The sequence below is a fragment of the Rhinolophus sinicus genome, chromosome 15 (assembly GCF_057876585.1).
Source record: "Rhinolophus sinicus isolate RSI-liver-muscle chromosome 15, RSI-T2T, whole genome shotgun sequence".
NCBI lineage: Eukaryota > Metazoa > Chordata > Mammalia > Chiroptera > Rhinolophidae > Rhinolophus > Rhinolophus sinicus.
In genome coordinates, this window is record NC_142515.1 from 85079438 (window position 1) to 85102789 (window position 23352).

Genomic DNA, 23352 nt, shown 5'->3' on the forward strand with positions numbered 1-23352 from the left:
AGCCAGCAGTCCATCATCCTCACTGAATACCTGGGACCCGCCGAGCTCTGCCCCTCCCAGCCCACTGGCCCCCTACACACACCATGCCCAGGTGGCCCAACAGCCAGTTGCGCCTCGGCGGCTGAGGGAAGCAGCGCAGCCGGCGGCAGATAACGTAGAAGCGCCAGCAGAGCCTCAGGAACTGCAGCAGCAGGCGGAAGAGAACCAAGAGCAGGGAGAGGAGCAGCGCAGAGCCGGCATACAGGCGGAAGGCAGTCTTCTCCAGTCCCAGGAGGTGCAGCAGGTGTTCTGTGAAGGGCAGCATCCTGAGGAGACACACGGGATGGGAGTCAATGCGGGCGGGAACCACCCTCCAGCCGCACGTGTGCCGTACATACAGTGACCTGTGGAGTCAGGCATGGTATGCCTGGCACACAGTAGGAGCTCAATACCTGGAAGTTCCAGATGCCAAGGTTACATACCTCTCCTGCCCCCAGCAGTGACCTCCAGCCAGCTGGCCAGATAGATGCACCAGTGCCCCACCATATGCCCTCAGCCTTGACTTTGCAGGACATCCCTCCCGACTTCTCTGCCCATGCACGGCTGGCCAGAGTGCTGGAAAGTGACACACCCCGCCCTGAAAGCAGCTCTCATCAATGACTGATGAGCATTACTGGTAAATACTCCAGCGCCTTCTCCCTTCCCGTGCAATGTCCCTGAGGTGTGGGTTTCACAGGTGCTACCAGCGGGATCAACGCCAGCTGCCCACAATAGAAAATTTCTCTACTAGATGCCTGCCTTCCCCATCTTCCTCTTCCTTCTTCTCCTCCTCCTTCTTCTCCTTCGTCCTCTTCTTTTCTAAAATACGGTGAGATTCACCCGACGTAGAATGAACTATTTTAAAGTGCACGATCCAGTGGCATCTAGGGCATTCAGTGTTGTGCAACCAGCACCTCTGTCCAGTTCCAAAATGTTTCCATCACCCCAAAAGGAGACCCTGTCCCCACGAGCAGTCACTCCCCATTCCCCGTACCTTCACCCCCTGGCAACCACTGACCTGCTTTCTGTCTCTATGGATTTGCCTGCTCTGGACATTTCCTATCAATGGAATCATACACTGTGTGGCCTTTTGTGTCTGGCGTCCTTCACTCCGCATCATGTTTTCAAGGTTCATCATGTTGTAGTGTGTGTCAGCGCTTCATTTATTCTGCTGAGTGACATTCCATTGTAAGGATATATCACAATTTGTTTATCCATTCATCTGTTGATGACCATCTCAGATGTTTCCACCTTTTACCTATTGAGAAATGTTCTGCTATGAACCCACATGGACAAGTATTTGTTTGAGTCCTTGTTTTCAGTTCTTTAGGGTTCATTTCCTTCTTTCTTACTGGTGTTTTCTGTGATTATGTCCCAGATAAAGCACTTGAACTCAAATCCTTGACCTAGGGTCAGCTCCTGAAGAAACCAAAACGAAGTGAGTGGGTAACAATAACACGAATAACACAGTGACCTAGGTGCCATGCGCCGTGCTCAGGGATGTACGTGCTTCATCTCATGGAATCTTAAGGCAGGTCTTGGAGGAAGGTCCTATCATCCTCTCCATTTTCCAGACAACTGAAGGTCAGTTCCTCAAGTTCTAGGGAGACTGGAGCTCACAGGTCACAGGAGGCCCCACCAGAGGTCAACCTCAATCACCCTCACTTTGGGGACCCACGGAGCTCAGACACTGCCAAGGAGATTCCTGAAAATGGTGGGTCTTATTCTCATCTCTTCTTTTCTCCCAGTACTAGCAGCCAAGGATTCCCTCTATGCTCCTACCTCCTTGGGCAACACAGACAAAGGAACCCTGAACGCCAGGTCACCTGAGCCCCAATCTCTACCCACTCCAGCCAGTGGTGCTACCCACTAGGGGCTCAGACTCACTGGCTCTTCCACTAGCCAACACCCAACCACATCAACCCCAAAGAAAACATGAAATTTCTATTGGTTACTGCATCCTGGGGGAAAAGCTGGTAGATCATCACCAAATTTGGGGAGTCCCCCTGGGATGGGCTGACTTAAAATGAAGATGGCATGACCATTCATTAGGAGAGCTACTACCAAAAAGGAGAATAACAAATGTTGGTGAGGATGAGGAGAATCAGAACCCGTATGCATTGTTGGCGGGAATGTAAAAAGGTACAGTTATGCTGTGGAAAACAGTATGGAAGTTCCTCAAAACTAATTAAACATAGGATTACCATATGTTCTAGCAATCCCACTTCTGGGTAGACCTCCAAAAGAAGTAAAAGTAGGGACTCAGATATTTGTACACTCATGTCCGTAGCAGCATTATTCACAGTGACCAAAAGGTGGAAGCGCCCCAAGTGTCCGTAGATGGATGAATGGATAAACAAAATGTGGTCCATCCACACAATGGAATATTATTCAGCCACAGAAAAGGACATTCTCATACCTGCTACAACATGGATGAACCTCGAGGACATTATGCTCAGTGAAATAAGCCAGTCACAAAAGGGACAAATACTGTGCGATTCCAATTATATGAGGTCCCTAGAGGGGTCAGATTCATAAAGTAGATGGTGAGTGCCAGGGGCTGGGGGAGGGGGTGGAAGTTAGTGTGTAATGCGGACAGAATGCCAGTTTGGGAAGATAACAAGTTCTGAAGATGGATGGTGGTGATGGCTACACAACAGTGTGAATGTACTTAATGCCACCGAACTGTACAGTTAAAATGGTTAAGATAGTAAATGTTATGTGTATTTTACCTCAATTTAAAATCTTTTTTAAAATACAGACTTCTTAGTGTAGACGATATGCCCCCTAAAAGGTCCAGGTAGGGGCAGGGGTGGGGAATAGGCAACCTCCCAAAATGAAGCACAGAGAGCTCCAAGTCACAAGTCCAAGGCAGATGCTCTGAACTGGGGACACTGGTGGGCAACTGGGCTGCCTCTTGCATGGACAGCTCCAGGTGACATGCTCGACGGGAAGTAGCCATGGGTATTTATTTCTTCACCAATTTAACAGTGGATAATGAGTCTCCCCAGCGTTGCCAAGCAGCCAGCTAGTGATTCCTACTAAGAACTGTGACCTTCCTCTAATGTTTCCACATGCCACGCTCTTCCCCAAGTGCTCTACATGCATTTCTCCAGCATTCAGTTGGTGAATCATTCTTTGAGCCCTGCGATGTGTGTAACTCTGTTCTGGGCATTGGGGATATAATGGTGAGCAGGACAGATATAGCTCAGGTCCTCAGGGGGGGTGACCACCAACAGACATGATAGAGCACCATATAAAGGATTCATGTCATGAAGGAGGTAAAAGAGGGGCTGAATATTGCCCCCCCCGCCCCCCCCAAGAAAGACACAATGTCCTAATCCCTGGGAACCTGGGAATGTGACTTTATATGGCAAAGTCTTTGCAGATGGGATTAAGGATCTTGGGATGGGGATATTACCCTGGATCATTCAGATGGGTCCTAACAGGAATCACAGGTGTCTCTCTAAGAGAGAGGCACAGGGAGATTTGACACACAGAGGAGGAGAAGGCCATGTGAAGACGGAGGCAGAGACTGGAGTGATGTGGCCACAAGCCACGGGACGCCTGGGGTCACCAGAAGCTGGAAGGGTCAGGAGGGATCCTGCCTTAGAGCCTTCAGGGGGAGTGTGCTTTGCTGACACCTGGATTTCAGACTTCTGGACTCCACAACTGAGTCTGTGTGGGGTGCCAAAATTCAGTGTGTGGTCATTTGTTACAGCAGCCCCAGGACACTAATACACAGAGTGAAAGGGTAAAGAGCAACTCTATTAGCTGAGGTGGTTCAGGAGGGCCTGTCTGGAGAGGGCGATCTGGGCAGACCCGAAGTGATGTGAAGAACATAAATCAAGTGGGCTTTGCTATTAGATGCTCACGCGCGTGCACACACACACACACATGCACACCACACCCATACACATACACACATACACACACATACACACACATGCACACATACACACATACCACACACACATACACACACATACACACATACACACACATACACACACATGCACACACATGCACACATACACACACCACACACACACCACACATACACACACCACACACACATACACACACGCACCACACACACACATACACACACACCACACACACACACACACACACACACACCATAAGTAGCTGGGTTCTAATCCTGACTCTTCCACTGACTGGCTGTGTGCCCTATGCCTCAGTTTCCCCCTCTGAAACTGTGTAAAAGATTATCTCGGAGGGCGAGGGGAGGTCCCTATCTTGTCACACCCAAGACTCTTGTGGGGGGGAGTCAATACATTCAGCCAACAGGGGGACACATGGGTCACCTCGAATCCCTGGGCACCCTGGCTGCAGTCCGGCTCCCAGTTACCTTTCTGAAGGTCTGCCTCTTCCCTGCTCTCAAGCCCTCCATGGCTCCCCATTGCCCTCTGCCTGGCATCCAAAGCCCTTTAGGAGCTGATCCCTGCCCACCCTCCGTGTCAGCCATGAAGATCCATCCCCCTTCTCAGTCTGTTTTGGACTCCTCTTCACCCAACTTAGAAATGTTGGGGTTCCTTAAGTTTGGGTCTGGGTCGTCTCTTCTCCCTCTGTGTACACCTCCTGGGGATCTAAGTCTGTCCCATGGCTGCTGTGACCCCATCTCTGAGGTGCTTCCCATGTCTCCGTGTCCAGCTCTGAATATCCCCCACTCTGAATGTCCAGCCATCTCCTGGGTACTTCCCTAGACCCTCAGATTCACGTCACCTCCCTCTTTCTCCCCTCATCCAATCTGTTGTCCGTTCCTGCCAGTTGTCTGTCCTCATCATGTTTCACAACCATTCACTTCTCTCCATCCCCATCATCCCATGTCAGGCCACCACCGCAGGATGTTCCCACTGGGCTCCCGAGTTCTATCCTGCCCCCCAACAGTCCATTCTCCACATAGCAGCCAGAGGGATCTTCCTAAAGTTAAATCAGATCACGGCCTCCCCCAGCTCAGAATCCTCCGCTGGCTTCCCTTCACACTTCACACTCTGAACACAATTCAGAGATGTTTCTGTGGACCACAACAACGCCCTGTGTGGCCTGGCCCCTGCTGACCTTTCCAACCCTGTCTCCCAACACCCTCCCCCTTGCTCACGCAACTCCGGCTACTCCAGCTGCAGGCCAAGTTCATTTCTACCTCAGAGCCTTTGCACATTCTGTTTCTACCACAGCATGACTTTCCCCCAGCTCAGCTCATGGTGGTTCCTCCTCTCCCAGGCCCAACTCTGCCTCGATAGTCCATTTTTCGCTACCATCAGCCACCCCCCTTCCCTCACTCTCTAAAGAGTTATTGAGCACCTGCTGTTACGTGGTGGTTTTCACAGTCATTCCTTTCATCTTCCCAGTAGCCCTCAGAGGGGGTTGGGGAACTTCTGAGTGTAGTAACAGCAAGAGCCCCACCCCCACCCAGGAAAATCCCAGCTGATATCCTGACAAAGAAAATGTCTTCTTAAAAAATTGAAACAGGAAGAAATTGGAACAAGAGAAAGCACCAGCCCTGGAAAAGGAGACCCTGCTCTGGGTAGGTGGGTCTATGGGGAGGTGAGAGAAAAAAGTGGGTGAAGCCCTGTGCCCACCTCATAAGTGAGTAGGTGCTTGGGGAAGTCGGTTAATGGGGAGGGCCAGGCAGGGCAATTCTGAAGCCTGTGCCCACCTCACCCCCGTGTATACCAGGCACAGGTCTGCAGCCTTTCCTAGGACAGATACCAGCTCTGCTCCTAGCAGGAAGAGCATATGCTATGGGTCCCCAACTGGCTCTCACCCTGGGAGCCTCAGTCTTCTTATCTACAAAATAAGAATAATAGTAAGAGATCCATCTGATGCTCAGGAGAAGCTCAATAAATGAGTACATAGAGGAAATCCTCTACTTTCTTCAGCTGGGTCCCCCCTGCCCCGCAAACAAGAGCACTTCTGTCCAACTCCCCAAAAGAAGATGCTACAAAAAGCTTAAAGGTGGTGCAGCCACTGTGGGAAACAGTCTGATGGTCCTTCACAAAGTTAAATATTGAATTACCACATGACCCAGCAATTCTACTCCTAGGCATATACCCAAAAGAATGGAAAACAGAGACTCAAGCAGATACGGGGTACAAATATTCATAGCAGCATTATTCACAATCACCAAAAGGTGGAAACAACCCAAATGGCTATCAACTCATGCATGGATAAATATCATGAGGTCCATCCATACAATGAAATATTATTCAGCCACGAAAAGGAATGAAACACTGATACATAGTACAACATGGATGACGGCAGCACGAAGGTTGCCAGTTCAATCCCCACATGGGCCACTGTGAGCTTTGCCCCCCCCCCTTAAAAAAACAGCAACACTAACAATTGTCACCCCAATAAATAAATAAATACATAAATAAATAAATAAATAAATAAATAAAACAGCAACAACGGTGGCTCAGGTTGTTGGAGCTCCATGCTCCTAACTCCGAAGGCTGTTGGTTCGATTCCCACATGGGCCAGTGGCTCTCAACCACAAGGTTGCCAGTTCAACTCCTCGAGTCCCGCAAGGGATGGTGGGCAGCGCCCCCTGCAACTAAAGATTGAACATGGCACCTTGAGCTGAGAGGCCACTGAGCTCCGGATGGCTCAGTTGGTTGGAGCGTGTCACCTTAACCACAAGGTTGCCGGTTCGACTCCCACAAGGGATGGTGGGCTGCGCCCCGTGCAACTAGCAACGGCAACTGGACCTGGAGCTGAGCTGTGCCCTTCACAACTAAGACTGAAAGGACAACAACTTGAAGCTGAATGGCACCCTCCACAACTAAGATTGAAAGGACAACAATTTCACTTGGAAAAAAGTCCTGGAAGTACACACTGTTCCCCAATAAAGTCCTGTTCCCCTTCCCCAATAAAATATAAAAAAAGAAAAAGAAAAACAAAAAAAAAACAAACAGAAAAAACATGAATGAACCCTGAAAACATGATGCTGAGTGAAAGAAACCAGACACAAAAGGCCCATGGAATATGATCCCATGTATGATGAATGAGATATCCAGAACAGGCAAATCCATAGAGATAGAAAGCAAATGAGAGGTTGCTAGGGGTTGGGGGAGGGGGAAGGGGAGTGACTGCTAATGACGACAGGGTCTCTTTTGGGGCTGATATACTAAATGCCACTGAATTGTTCACTTTAAATAGTTATATTAGGTGAGTTTTGCCTCTGTGTTTTTAAGGCAAAAAAAGTGCTTTGAGGGCTCCTGCGAAATTTCTCAGGATGGCTGCCTCTGGAAGGGGCCTAGAAGAACTGGGGTAGGGGTGGAAGGGAGACTTAACTTTCACTCATCATTTTTGGGGACTTTTTTATTTTCTATACCATAAGCACTATAGTTAATTATATTAAATTAACTATAAAAATTAATGAGTTGACTATGTAACCCAAAAAGTGAACTCTACTGTAAACTATAGTTAATAATAATGTGTCTATATTGGTGTATCAGCTGTAACAAACACACCACACTAATGCAAGACATTCATAACGGGAAATTGTAGGGAGTTGAGGGGGTGTGCTGGCACTCTACACTTCCAGCGTAGTTTTTCTGTAAACCTAAAACTGCTCTAAAAAATAAAGTCTATTTAAAAATTAATTTGTTGAAATGAATGAAAAGGAGTTAAGATACTTTCATTGGTGGAGGAGCGTTCTGGGGCACAGGTCGTCTTCCCTTTCTTGTTCTGGATGCTGATGACGTGTGTGGATTCAATTTGTGAAAACTCCTGAACTGTCCAGTTCTGGGATGAGCACTTTCCTATACAAATAGTACACTTCCACTTACATAAATAAAAGTAAAATAAAAGGTTGCTTGGGGACGGTATCGTCCTTTCAAATGTGCAGTTTCGACTCAAACCAGCCTGGGTTCAAATCATGACTCTGCTCCTCCCCAAGTAAGCGGCCTTGAGTGAGTCCAGTCCCCACCCTCAGCTTCCATTTACCAATCTGGAAAATGGATTACTACTACCGTGTTTCCCTGAAAATAATACCTAGCTGGACCATCAGCTCTAATGCGTCTTTTGGAGCAAAAATTAATATAAGATCCAGTCTTATTTTACTATAATATAAGACTGGGTATAATATAATATAATATAATATAATATAATATAATATAATACCAGGTCTTATATTAATTTTTGCTCCAAAAGACGCATTAGAGCTGATAGTCTGGCTAGATCTTATTTTCAGGGAAACACAGTAGCAGTACCTACCAGTTCAGGTTGTTTTGGACACTTCAGTGAGATGAGGTTTGGCAGGTAGCATGCAAAATTTTCGCCATTATTTCTATTTGTGCTGTTACTATTTTGTAGAATTGAGAGCAATTCAAAGCTGATACTTGGGATGCCATGGGAGGCTGGAACACCTACTCCTCTCTGCATCAGCCCCCAATCTCATCCCAAACACCAGGCAGGGCACCCAGCAGCCCGCCCTGGCAGAGGTGGCCCCGCCCACCCTCCTGGGGCCTGAGTTATCTGGAGATGGAGGTGCTAGTAGCTCCAAGGTCCACGCCCATGGAGTGCTGGTTTGTCAGGTTAGCCCAGCCACCAGCCAGGTACTTGTTGTACAAGGTGTGTGGGCTCCTGAGAAGGAATGCAGGACAGAGACCCTGACCCACCAGAAACCACCTATCTGCCTCTCCTTGAACTACAGGCCCTGGGGCCCACCAGCAGCCTGACAGCCAAGTAGTAGCAGACTTTTCCAACTGCCCCACATCCCAGCCCTTCTCTCCACCCCCTCTCACAGCCTGTAGTCAAGACAGCCTCCCTCCATCTTGGCTCATGGCTCTCCATGAACCCCCCATATGCCAAAGGGCTGCCCAAGACTCATACTCTTCCAAAGTGCCAGGCTCCAGAAGGCCTGAACTGAGAGGGGGCTTATCCCAAATTTCTGGAGTTCTGAGAAAGAGCTTCAGGGGCAGTTCTGAGGGAAAAGCCGAGTTGGCAAATAAGCATGGGGAGGCGGGGAGTCTCACTGCAGGTTTGGGCATATGGTAGGAAATCCTGACAGAAAAAGAAGTTTAAAAACCATCAGTAATCTAGATTATTCCAGGGCTGCAATCATCTCTGTGCACCATCCTGAGCAAGTGTGGCCACACTTGAATGTCAGACTTGGAAAGTATTCTATAAAGCTCGGCTGTGTGACCTCAGGAGGGTGTCGGCACCTCTCTGAGCCTCAATTTCCTTCTCGGTAAGACAGGAACCATATTACCCACTTCATGGGGCTGTGATGACCACACAGCATTTTTAATGTGCTCAGCTCAGTGCTTGGCACACAGTAAGCCCTTGATCAAGCTGCTGTTGGTGCTGCCATCATATTCAGTATTGTTACCCAGCCACCTGGGATTTGCAGAATTAGGCCCAAGGCTTGCCTGAGAGAGAGAGAGAGAGGGTCCCATTTTGTGAATGGCTCCTGAGTCATCCAAGCCTCTCTGCAGATACCAGCCCAGGTCATCGCCGGCCATGAGCCCAGAGCTAATGTTACCACTTAGAAACCCAAGCTGGGCTATACACAGAGTCCCGGGGCCATTGGAAAGCGCCCAGGAAGGGGTCATACAGGGCTGGTGTATTCAAATCCCAGCTTCCCCTCTGTGTCCCTGTCTCTCTCCCACCTCCAGCCTGAGACTCCCCAGCTAGTGGGCCTCAGCCACCTTGCATGGGCCAGGAAAGCTAGCTACCCCTGGTGCAAGGGGTGAGGGCCTGGTTCCTGAGACACCAGAGAGCAAGCATCTTGTCATCAGCATCCAACAAATATCAGCTGGGACCAACTGCAGGATCTCATACAACCCGCACAACCAATTCTAAGAGCCCAGGAGGGCATCCTATTTTCACAGAGGGGCACTCTACGGTGCTGCGCCTGCCAGGGTTGGGTTAGAGGGACCAGAAGGCAGCCGGACCACAAGCGTAAAGTCCATTGGTGGGACGCACAGCCTCCCCTTTAAGACAATGAAATTACAAGTGACTCGAATCAGCCCTAATGAGGCAGGGCTGGGCTTGGATCCCTCTGTGATGTCCTGGTGGTTGGGGGTCTTCTTGAGACCCTCGCCCATCACGGACACCCAGAAAAAAGGACACACCCAGGACTCCTGGGCGCGCACAGAAAAATCCGCGTTCATACACAGCGACCGTCGGGGACACAACCAACCATATCCCCGAACCCGAGTAGCCCGATCCTGGGTCCGGGAGATCCGCAGGGCGGCTGAGCGCAGACCCTCGCAACTGTCCTGTCAGCCCCAGAGCCGGAGCTCGTCAGGTTTCAGTGCTGAATGAGCTCGGGTTACGCCCCCCTCTGCCACTACCCATCCCGCCACCCCACGGGGTACACTTACCCCGCGGGTCTCGGCCTCCGACCCTCAATCCAGATCCGACCAGGCCGCCACCTCGACTCCGACCGCGAGGTCCCTTGGCACGGGTCTTTAACCCCACCCGGCAGTGCTGCGAGGCCCGCCCCCGGCCCGCCCCCGGCTTCCCCGGCCACTAGGCGGGGACTGAGGCGCGGCCTCCAGAGACGCGGAGAGTGAGAGACAGAGGCTGGGAGGACTCTAGAGTGACAGAAAGGGAAAGACACAGAGAGACAGTCGAAAGAGACATGCGGAGAGACAAAGACGGGGACACCCGGAAACTGCGAACGCCGGGCTCCTTCTCCCCGGCCCCTGCCCGCCCCTGCCTGGCTCCCCGTAGCGACCAGATCCTCCTCCTCCTCTCCTGCCTTGACACTCTTCTCCCACACTAACACTCCTCGAGGCCGCCACTTCAGGGCCTGCTCCCAAGCTTGGACAGGAATCCCTAAGCCAGCACCCTGACTCCCCACTGGCCCCCAGGAGCTTCCTCTGGGACCGCCAGGAATTCTCAGATTCCACCAGCCCTTGGGAACCAGCCCTTCTGTGCCCTCTGGATCCTGGGTCCAACCCACCCCCCTGGGGTCTGCAGCCAGTAGCAGCCTCTCCCTCCAGGAAGACCTCTGGCCTCAACAAGCAGCAGACTCTGGTTCTGCTCCTCCCTCCCCACCCACCCACTGCCAGCCACTTTGTCCCTCCTGCTAGGATGTTGTCCTTGGCCAGCCCATCTGCTCCAGACATGCCCAGACAGGGTCAGCCAGCCTCCAGATGGGAGACAGAGATATAATCCTTGGGTCAGTGAGTGGGTGAATGACTGATCTGGGCAAGTGGGCAGACAGATGGGAGGAATCACAGCTGACCTCTGGTTCCCCACCATCTCCCCAGAGCTGAGCAAACCAGAAGCCCAGGAAATATGTCAAAAGGGCAAAAAAGCCACAGGAGACGAGAGAGCAAAGACTCCAGTCATTATTGCAGGCCCATCTGGGGAAATTGAGGCACAGGCTGTGGGCTCAAAGAGAGGCATGCATTTCCCCAGTTCAGGCAGGGGTCAGACACTGAGAAGCCCAAAGTTAGGGGAAAACAATGAGTTCCAAAGTTAAAACCATAGTAAACCATAAAGAAGCTGAAGAAAGGCAAGGCAGCAGAGATATATTCCCTCAGGATGGCTATTCCAAAGCCCAAAATAAATTTTGGATGCAGTGACAGATTTAGTGCCTGGCAGGTGAGCCAGTCCTTGCTTTGCAGGCAGCCCGGTGGGAGGTCTGACTGGTTTAGCCTGGTGGATGGGGCCGAGGGGTAGAGCTGGTCCAGAGCAGTGCTGAACTCTCAGAGAACAGAGCATGGGGGCCAAGGCCAAATGCAAAGCGATGTACGCAGTGGTTAGAGCATGGACTCTGGAAGCAGTGGGCCTCTGTCGTATACTCACTGTGAACCTCGGAAGGTTGTTGTAATGCTTTAAGACAGTGATTCTCACCCCAGGCAATTTTGCCCCCCAGGAGACATTGGGCAATATCTGGAGACGTGTCAGGTCAGACTTGGGGGTGGGAGTGCTATGGCATCTCGTGGGTAGAGGCCAGGGATGCTGCTAAAAACCCTACAATGCACAGGACAGCCTCTCACAACCTGTAATCCTGCCCCAGATGGCAACAGTGCCAAAGTTGAGAAACCCTGCTTCAAGATATGGGGAGCACTTCTGTATTTTACAACATAGTAAGTGCTGAGTTCTATTCATAAGCACCATGGAGCTTCCAGGCTTCTCCCTCATTGGCAAATCCTGATTGCTAACTCCATGCTCTGCGTGCCCCAGTTCAGAGAAAGCAGTGGCTTCTCAACCCATCCAGTCAGTCAGGCAAGTGCAATCAGTCAGGCAAGTCTTCTGTCAGCCTGGCTCTGTCTCCCCGAGACTAGGGTCTCCAGGATCAGCTGGAGTGGGGCTGGGCAGTGCTCAGTTCAACATAAATCTGTGCCACAGTGGAGTACCCACTGTGCTCCAAGCATGGGAACATGGCAGAGAATAAAGACAGACCAAGTCCCTGCACTCGTGGAACCGAGACTCAAGTGAGGAAAGCAGAAAATAAACATATCCATCAGGAAATTGCCACCAGTGAAGGGATCTGACATAGAGTCTTGCAGTGGGGTGGGGGGTTGGTATTTGAGGTTGGGTGTCAGGTACCTTCCCAACCAAAACCTGAATAGTGATAATAAATGTTGAATCATAATGTACATTTTAAATATACAAGGTCTGGCAATTAAGCTCGTGAACTCATCCTAGAAAAAGTGCCACACACCTCATTGCTGAATATCACTATGGTCACCTTTGAACTACTTCCTTTGGGAAGCTATGCACCAATGCCAGTGCCTAGTCCACCCTTCAAAGCAATTTTGGAACTCTTTTTCTCAAATGGCCATCAGAGCTGTCATCGTATTACCCCTGATGTCCTGAATGGCATCAAAATATCTTCCTTTTAATATTTCCTTTATTTTGGGGTAAAAAAAGAAGTCATTGGGGACCAGGTCAGGTGAGTAGGGAGGGAGTTCCAATATAGCTATTTGTTTCCTGGCTAAAAACTCCCTCACAGACAGTGCCGTGTGAGTTGGTGCATTGTCGTGATGCAAGAGCCATGAATTGTTGGTGAAAAGTTCAGGTCGTTTCATCTATCTTTTTCATGCAGCCTTTTCAGCACTTCCAAATAGTAAACTTGGTTAACTGTTTGTCCAGTTGGTACAAATTCATAATGAATAATCCCTCTGACATCAAAAAAGGTTAGCAACATCGTTTTGAGTCTTGATTTGGACTGATGGAATTTTTTGGTCGTAGAGAATTGGCTGACTTCCATTGTCAGCACTTTGACACTTTGTTTCAGGGTCATATTGGTACACCCATGTTTCACCACCAGTGATAACATGGCCCAAAACATCGTCTTGCCTCTCCAAAAGGTCTTGGCAAACTTCGACTCTCCTTTGCTTTTGTTCATTAGTGAGCTCCTTCGGGACCATTTTTGCACACACCTTTCTCATGCCAAGATTTTCAGGTAAGATTTTCCTAATGGTGTCTCTATCGATGTTTACTTGGTCTGCTATGCTTCTCACCGTCAGCTGACAATTTTCATGCACAATTCCATGAATGTTTGCAATGTTTTTGTCAGTTCTGCTCATTACTGGCCGCCCTGACCTCTCTTCATCAGTGACGCGTTCTCTCCCCTCAGAAAAACATTTAATCCATTTGTACACTGCCATTTTCTTCATGGCATTATCCCCATAAACTTGGATTAACATGTCGCTGATTTCAGTTCCACTCTTACCACGTTTAGCAAGAAATTTAACATCTGTTCATTGCTCTAAGTCAAGCTCAGACATTCTCACGACAGCACACAAAAACATGCAACAATGATAATGAACGCCACTCAGCAAGACACCACCACATGTCGACACGAACACAGCCGTGAGACACTGATATACCATGGCTATGAAACCTTACCGAGCTGTTTGTACAAACCTTACCAAGGTACAAACCTTACCGAGCTGTTTGTACAGTGCTGCCAATGTAAGCACACGGTGGCAAGTTCGTGAACTTAATTGTCAGACCTCGTACATAATTTTTATTTGTCAATTTTACCTCAATAAAGCTGGGAGGAAAAGAATACATGTGGGATGGATGGATGGGTGGGTGGGTGGGTGGGTGGATGGATGGATGGATGGATGGATGGATGGATGGATGGATGAATTTTCACGAGTCAGAACCTCACAGAAAATACTCTGGCTGTTTCCCAAAATCTGGTGCAAGAATTCTTAGCTGTTATGCACAATAATTTTAGATGGCACATGGAGGAACATTTTCTATTCATTTTCTATTTTCTATTTATGTTAAATGAGAGGTTTGGTTTGATGAATAAAGCAAAAAATATACTTGGCCTGTATATTAAATCATTATACCTTTTGGGTATAATAGTGACATAAATTTTGCTTTAAAATAAATAGTGTTTAAAAGGAAGACCACTGAAAGAAAACTATTAATTAATAGAAACATAATACATAGAAGGGTTGTAAAAGTGGTGACAGAAGATTGTGAATGGCTGAAATTTCAGAATCAGACACCATCTTGTCTGGATGAAGAAGGTGGAGCAGGAGACTCAGGACGTCTAAGTTTGAGTTTTGGAAATGTTAGGGCAGCAATCTTCCCCAAATTCCAGAAAACAAGAAGCAGAGGATTCAACACTTAAAGGAGAAAATGTTAAAACAAGTATAAGACACCTCCCTTGCCCCAGCAGGTGGTAACCTTGGACTCTTCATTTCAATAATGTTCCCTCACTAGGTGCTGGGCCCTCAGCAAGGGTGAGAGGGGGTGGTGTTTCCAGGTGAAGAAGAAGCAATACAAATAATTGAAGCTTTGCTGCTTGGAGGAGGCAAAAGGGAAGGCTACGTGAAGGATGTGACATCTGAGCAGGGACTTCAGGGAGGGGTTGGATTTCAACAGGTGCAGGAGAGGGGGTGGGGCTTAGGCGCAGAGAAACCTGAGGGTGTGGCTGGGCAGCTGGCTTTCCCTCGCCTTGGGGTGTGAGAAGGGAAGAGGCTGGAGAGGTACAGGGGTGGATATGAAGGGCCTTGAAGACCAGTCCCAGTGGCTAAGGCTTGATCTGGTGGGTAATGGGGAGCCACAGATGGTGCTTGAGCAGGAGAGGTGCCCCCTTTGTATTGGTTTGTTTTAAAGCACGTTGGAGTTTATTTTTTTTTTAGGGGTATGGATTTTTTTAAGGATGTGGGGGATATACACATTGGTGACTAGCTGGATATGGGGTTCCAGGAAGCAGGAGGAGGAAAGAAGAGGTTGTCAGCCCAGCTTCTCTGCCCTCAGAGAGATGGAGACAAGAAAAGAGAAACAAGTTGAAGGGCTGGGGACGAGGAGTTACTAAGAGTGAGCTTCCTGGCCGTGTGACCTTGGGAAAGTCACGTGACCACTGTGGCCCCCCCCATCCTGTACAGATAAAATAGAGGAGATGACCACAACATGAAGTAGTGGTGACAGAGTGCTCAGCCCCATGCTTGGCACAGAGCTCGGACTGGACAAACTTCAGCACTTCAAGCTTGTGGTTTGATTTGTGCTATCCTAGCGGTTCTCAACCAGGGCGAATTTTCCCCCCCAGGGGACATCTGGCAGTGTCCACAGATACTTTGGTTGTCACACTGTGGAGTGGGAGATGAGAAATCCAGTCGACAGAGGCCAGGAATGCTACTAAACACCCTACAATGCGCAAGACAACCCCACCCCAAAGGATGATCCTGCCCCAGATGTCAACAATAGCAAGGCTGGGACACTCCGGGTTACCTTGAGTCACAAAGGCCTGTGGGCCACTCAGGGAGACTCCCATGAGGCATCCGGGCACACCTTGAGAAGTGTGTCTGTGAGTCACCTGTATTGGGAAGACAGTGGATGCGCTGGAGTAGGTCAGTGAGGTCACGCAAGGAGGGAGGCAGACAGAGAAGAGGGTGGGGAGACAGATGCTGCATTTAAAGAGAGGACAGGCAGGCACAGCACTGGAGTTGGAGATAGCCATGTCTGGGAGGTTGAGGAAGAGTGGTAATAGGCACCATTATCTGTGCCCAGTTGTCAAAGAGCCTAGGCTCCAGGACGGGACAGGACTATGTGGGTAGTAGGTCACCAGAGTCCTCAACCTGGCAGTGGCCAAGGTCTCAGTGAACTAAGGTCAAAGGGAGAGGATAAGAAGTGAAGATGGTACCAGAAAGACATCTGGAAGTGGATAAAGACAGAGCATGGTGAGGGTGAGGGCAGGGCTTTTCCTGGGGCTCCAGCAGCTAATGGCAGACTTTTATGGGAAGCGATAAAAAGAAGAGAGATCTTGTCATACACTGCGGATGGGATGTAAAATAGTCCAGCCTCAGTGGAAAACAGTTTGGTGGCTCCTCAAAAACCGAAACATAAAATTACCATATGACCCAGCAATTCCACTCCTAGAATATACCCAAAAGATTTGAAAACTGGGATTCAGATACATGTACATGTGTGTTCATAGCAACACTGGTCACAATTGCCAGAAGGTAGAAACAGCCCAAGTGTCCATCAATGGGTGAATGAATGAATGAACAAATGTGCTCCATCCACATAATGGAATACTCATCAGTCATGAAAAGGAATGCAGCTGTGGCACACACTACCATGTGGATGAACCTCAAAAACATGATGCTGAGTGAGAGAAGCCAGACACAAAAGGCCACATCGTGTGTGATCCCATTGATAGGAAATGTCCGGAACAGGCAAATAAATCCATAGAGATAGAAAGCAGATTAGTGGTTGCCAGGGCCTCTGGGAGGAGGGAATGGAGTGAAACACAAACCCAGGGGAAAGCGGTATAAGATCTCCTTTTGGGATGATGAAAAAAATGGAAACTAGATAGAGGTGATGGTTGCCCAACATTGTAAATGTACTAAATGCCAGTGAATTACACACTTTAAAACGCTTAATTTTATATTATGTGAATTTTGCCTCAATAAAAAATAAAAAGAGAATGCTCTGGCAGGAAACAGAGGACTCAAATGGGATCATTTGAATGATGTTTAATAAAAGCTCTAGTTTCAGGCCCAACCGTCCTCTTCAGAGTTTTGCTCTGCTCTCGGGCACAGCTTCTCCTGAGAATCTTCAAGACCCAAGCCCCAGAGGCCATCTGAGAGGGAAGATTGTGGGGAAGGCCAAGGAAGGAGACGTGACCAAGTGGTGGTGGGGGAAGGCCTCACCTGGCAGTCTCCTTGAGGAGTTCCAGTCAAGAGGTGCAGTAGGTAAACGCTGTGCTTACCTTCTCTGATGGCCACATCAAAATTACAACTAAGCTACATAACAACCGTCATTGAGAATCACATAAAATCTTGCTGAACTGAAGACCTAAAACAAAGGACACGCTTAATTTTATATTATGTGAATATAAGAAGCCACCTCGAGACTGCTAGGAGAGGCAGAGACGCAGAACGGGCTGGTCCCACACCTGCATATGACCATTAAAAGTCAGGAGGAAGGGCGGCGGGATGGCACGAGCTCTGAACAACAGGGTTGCCGGTTTGATTCCCACATGGGATGGTGGGCTGTGCCGCCTGCAACTAAAGATTGAAAATGGTGACGGGACTTGGAGCTGAGCTGTGCCCTCCACAACTAGATTGAAGGACAACAATTGGATGTGCTCTGGAAAAACACACTGTTCCACAACATTCACCAATAAAATGGAAAAAGAAAAAAAATCAGGAGGGATATCTCGGCTATGGAAGTCCCCCTCCCTGTCCCCGGAAGAGGAAGAGGTCACAGCCCAGGGTTCCAGTGCTGGGAAGAGAAGTCCCCATGATTTCTGGTTGTGAAAACCAGCAGAGATGGTGACCGAGTGAGATGGAGGGCGGCTGCACTCCCAGTCGCTCCTGTTAAAGGGACCGTGCAAGGACTTTCTCTGAGCTCTAGTGCTGGGGCAGCACTTGGAAAGGTGGCAGGGACACATGGTGGGGAACTGAGTTGTCTGTTTGGGATGGGTGCTGGAGGAGCAGCTTTCTCCTGGACGGAGGAATTGGTGAAGGTCACTGTATCTTTGTTGAGCTCTTTGTTGAACCCTCCCTCCTCCAAGTCTGAGGGACGCAGGCAGTCACCATCTCTGAGTCTCCCCCGTTTGTTCACCATGCCCTCGTGATTTGAGACCCCATCCCACCCAACTTTCGGGCACACCTAAGCCGTTTCCAGTGGCTTTTTCATACAAACACCTGCCTTAGCTCATGCTGCAGACTTTCCTAGTGCCTCTCAAAGATCCGTGGAACCCAGACCATCAGAATCTGGCTTGAGCATGTCCTGTACCTCTGGCTGAGCAGCCCTAAGCCTGGCACCAGTGATAGCCAGCCTTGGCCACAGCTTGGACACTTGTGGCACTTCAAAGCACAGCATGGGCAGCAGCCACCTGTGAGTTTCTTTGTGGCTCCTGCGGGGTGGCCCCAGGTGGGACATGGGCTGCAGCTGAGCTTGACCTGCAGCAGATCCCCTCCAAGGCAGACCAGGGGTTGGCGCCCCCAGTGGCCAGCTTCGAAATGAGCTGGAGCATCACCCAGCGGCCTCCAAGAATAACACACCCAAGAGGTGGATTGGGCAGGCGCCAGAGTCCAGGCTCAGGCAGAGCCTGCTCAGTAGGGTCAACCCCTGCTCCACAAGTCCACCACTGGCGTCACAGCCAGTCTTCACAACTAGTGAGCCAGAAGGTCAACCCCTCCCATTGATGTGCAAATAGCAACAAGGGCAAATAGCAACAAGAGGAGGGCACTTACAAGCACACAAGGGCCTCACCTGGAGTGCATTTTCAAGTGACCAGAAAGACTGTGCCATCCAGCCCACAGCACACCTACATCACACCATTTTACTAAGACCGGAAGACATGGCAGCCCTACCTAATAAATAGAAACAAGCACACAGGCAGCCAAAATGGGGAGACAAAGAAACGTGTTTCAAATAAAAGAACAGAACAAAACTCCAGAAAAAGAACTAAACAAAATGGAGACAAGCAATCTACCAGACGCAGAGTTCCAAAGTCTGGTTATAAGGAAGCTCAATGATCTCAAGGAAAATATCAACAAAGAGATAGGAGACATAAAAATGGAGATAGACAACATAAAAAAGGACCAGTCAGAAATAAAAAATACAATATTGGAAATGAAGACTATATTACAGGGAATCAATAGTAAATTAGATGAAGCAGAGGATCAAACCAGCAACGTAGAAGATAAAGTAGCAGAAACCATCCAATCAAACAGCAAAAAGAAAAAATAATCCAAAAAATTGAGGAGAGTTTAAGGGGCCTCTGGGATAACATCAAGTATACAACATTCACATCATAGGGGTACCAGAAGGAGAAGAGAGAGAGAGAGCAAGGAATTGAAGACCTATTTGAAGAAATAATGACAGAAAACTTCCCTAACCTGGTGAAGGAAATAAATAACAAGCTGAGAAAGTGCAGAGTCCCAAACAAGATGAACCCAAGAGGCCAACCAAGACACATAATAATTAAAAGGACAAAGGTTAAAGACAAAGAGAGAATCTTAAAAGCAGCAAGAGAAAAGCAGTTACCTACAAGGGAGCCCCCATAATACTGCCAGCTGATTTCTCGGCAGAAACTTCGCAGGCCAGAAGGGATTGGCAGGAAATATTCAAAGCGATACAAAGCAAGGACCTACAACCAAGATTACTCTACCCAGCAAAGCTATTATTAGACTCAAAGAACAGATAAAGAGCGTCCCAGACAAGAAAAAACTAAAGGAGTTCATCACCACCAAACCAGTATTACAAGAATTCTTACAGGGACTTCTTTAAGACAATAAAATAAAACAAAATAAAACAAAATAAAATAAAATAAAATAAATAAAATAAAATAAAATAAAATAAAAGAATAATAAAATGGCAATGACTACATACCTATCAACAATTACTTTCAATAGAAATGGATTAAATGCTTCAATCAAAGATACGGGTGCTGAATGGGTAAGAAAACAAGACCCTTACATACGATGCCTACAAGAAATGCGCTTCAGATCAAAAGACATACACAGACTGAAAGTAAAGAAATGGAAAATGACATTTCTTGAAAATGGAAACGAACAAACAAACAAAAAGCTGGGGGTAGTAGTACTTATATCAGGCAAAATAGACTTTAAAATGAAGACTATAACAAGAAACAAAGAAGGACCTAGTAATCCTACTTCTGGGTATTTATCTGAACAAACCCAAAATGCTACTTTGAGGGGATATGCTCATCTATATGTTCATTGCAGCATTATTACATAAGCCAAGACAAGAAGGCAACCTGGGTGTCCATGAGTAGGTGACTAGATAAAGAAGTGGTACATATGTATATGCAATGGAATATTACACAGCCAGAAAAAAAGAATGAAATCTTGCCATCTGCAACAACATGGATGGACCTAGAGGGTACTATGCTGAGTGCAATAAGTCAGACAGTGAAAAACGAAAGTCATATAATTTCACTCGTAAGTGAAATCTAAAGAAAATAAATAAATGAAACAGAAACAAACTCATAGATACAGAGAACATTTTGATGGTTGCCAGATAGGAGGAAGGTTGTGAGTGGGTGAAAAGGGAAAGGGATTAAGAAGTACAAATTGGTTGCTACACAGTAGTCATGGGGATGTAGGGTATAGCATAAGGAATATAGTCAATAATATTGTAATGACTATGTATGGTGTCAGGTGGGTACTAGACTTATTGGGGTGATAAATAGGAGGGGTGTTGGGGGCAGGGTGAAAAAAGTGAAGGGATTAAGAAATACAAATTGGTAGTTACAAAATAGTCATGGGGATGTAAAGTATAGGGAATAGAATCAATAACACAGTAATAACTAGTGCCAGGTGGGTACTAGTCAGGGGGATCACTTCCTAAATTATATAAATGTCTAACCACTATACTATATGCTTGAAAGTAATATAAAATAATATTGAATGTCAACTCTAATTGGAAAATTTTAAAAGAGGGGAAAGATCAATCATATTGTGATAGCGTGGTATGGTGTCAGATGGTTGCTGGACTTATCACGGTGATCACTTCTTTAGGACAGGAGATATAATCAATAATGTGGTAATAAGTCTGTATAGTGGTAGGTGGGTACTGTTGAATAACTATGATGTATACCTGAAATTAATATAATATTGTATGCTAGCTATATTTTAATAAATATCTTTTTAAAATAAGCACTAGTTTCAAAGAGATAGTACAGCACCCCGGGGGCTAGGAACAGCCAGGAGCCATCACCACCCCTGGGGTCTGGGACTTGAGGCCAAAGTAGTTACTGGTACCTGGACGAGATAGAGCTATGTGGGGAGGTCTGCCTGGCAGGGGCTGTGAATCTTCAGTCCAGGGACACAGACACCATGCATGGACCATACAGGAAAGGAGATGAGGTATTAACACCCTGAATTCACTCTCCTCCCTCCCTCCAATGCCTGCTGTGGCTCCCCCATTGGTTGAAACCAACCGGAAGCCACAAGGCAAAGGAGCCTGTTGAGTGGTCCATATAAGTCAGCCTCCCAGGACACAAAATAGGAAGCAGGGGGGAGAGATGAGATAGGAGATACCAGAGATTTGAAACAAAAACAAGAGCAGTTCAGAAGAGTGGGGTGAATGGGGGAGCAAATAGCCCCTTCCAACTCTTCACTCACCACTCTCTTGCTCATGGTCCACACACCAGCCACCTGTAGCCATTTTTTTCTAAACCTACCAAGGCCATCTCTCCCACCTCAAAACCTTTGCACATGCTGTTCCCTCTGCTTAGAACTCTTTTCCCTCTCACCTGCTCAGCTAACTCTTACTTACACTTCCGGTCTCAGCTCAAAAGCCATTTTCTCTGAGGGCCTCCCCACCTTCTGGGCTCAGTTCAAGCCCATACTCTACGTGGCCACATTCCCTGTGCATCTTCAGTCACAACAAAATTGTTCTTGGAATGATTGTTTAGTGAACGCTATATGGGTAGGCAGGGTCTTTCACCTATCCTTTTTGTTTTCCCCCCAGCCCCAGCTGACAGAGAGCACATATTCATTCAACAAACATCAAGTTCACAGAGAGTACTAGGCGAGGTCCTACAGTGAATAAACGAGATCACAGACTCCCTGGAGATTATATAAAGCATAATTAGAAACATAATGAATAAAAGTGTATTCTATGTGTTACATGCTAGGGAGGAAAATCCAGCAAGTTAAGGAGATAAGGAGGGCCTCTCTGAGGAGGTGATATTTGAGCAGAGTCCAGAAGGGAGGGAGGGGATATCTGGAGAAAAAACATTGCAGGCAGAGGGCACAGCCTGTACAAAGGCCCTGAGGCTGGACTGTGTCTTAAGGAACAGCCAAGAGACCAGGGAGGCTGGAGAAGAGTCAGCAAGGGGGAGAGTGGGAGGAGATGAGGACAGGGAGGTGACAGGATAGATTGTGCAGGGCCTGAAGGGCCACTGGCAGGACTTAGGTTTTTACTCTGAGAAAGGTGGGAGCCACGGAGGGTTCAGAGCAGAGGAGGATGGGACCTGACTTAGGTTTTAACAGACTCCCTCTAGCTGCAATATTATGGACCAACTAAAGGGGGTGCAAGAGCAGCAGGAGGATACTAGGGAAGTGGCTGTGGCCCTGGGTCAGCACAGCAGCGATGGAGGGACTGAGAGTTGTGAAAGGAGGAATTTATTTCAAAGGTGGAGCAGAGAGGATCTCTGCTGACACATTAGATGTGGTTGTGAGATGTTAACCTAGAAAAAAAAAGCCCTTTCAAAGTGAGAAGCAACAAGTGTTTATTTGTGGTCCAAAAGAATAGCTCTTCGTGAATCATTACTTCAGGCAGAAGCCCAGATACTGTTCCAATTAGGAAACAAATGCAAGGGGTGTTTAGGAGAAAGGGAAGGGGAACAATTACATCAGTAGAAGGAAGGCATTTCTGTGGGTGAAGATAACATAACATAATGATGTAAATTCTAAACAATGTTTTTACTTTTCAGTCCGGTTGTCATTAGTCTAGTAGTCACCATATCTTGTGGTTACCCTTGCAAACAATTTTGGGGGGCACAAGGTTGCTTTAGGCCCTGTCCAAAGGTGATTTTGCCGTTTTAACATTCCAGAGGTTTGAGGTCTAAGACGTACAAGGCAATTCCTCTGGGATGGCAGGTCTGGCTCCATTTTAAAGTGGCTCCGTTTATAGGATTATTATTACTATTATTTTGTTTATTTATTTATTTTTGACAGAGAGAATCAGAAAAGTCACAGGTGACTTCAAGGTTTGGGGCTACACAGCAAACAAAGAAAAGGAGTAAATAGGTTAGGGCCATATTTAGGCTCCATTTTCAATGGACAACAGGAGAAAAGGGAAAAAGAGATAAAGACAATAAATGGGAGGAGAGGGAGAGGATTCCTGAGGGAGGAGGAGGACAATCGCCACGAAGAGGCAGGTGGGTGCAGG

The 23352-nt window shown here is 47.8% G+C and overlaps 1 protein-coding gene across 3 annotated transcripts in view; it reads right to left on the reverse strand.

The window, feature by feature from the left end:
• CYP4F22 (cytochrome P450 family 4 subfamily F member 22) overlaps positions 1–23352 on the reverse strand; it is a 55840-nt gene that overhangs the window by 18752 nt on the left and 13736 nt on the right. For 2 of the 3 annotated variants that reach the window (XM_074338003.2, XM_074338002.2), the window contains exon 2: positions 83–305. In XM_074338003.2, coding sequence (XP_074194104.1) covers positions 83–304 — 222 coding nt within the window. In that variant the 5' untranslated portion in view covers position 305. Of the gene's footprint in view, positions 1–82; positions 306–10373; positions 10527–23352 lie in introns of those variants that run through there. The other variant, XM_019736839.3, reaches the window with a different exon arrangement.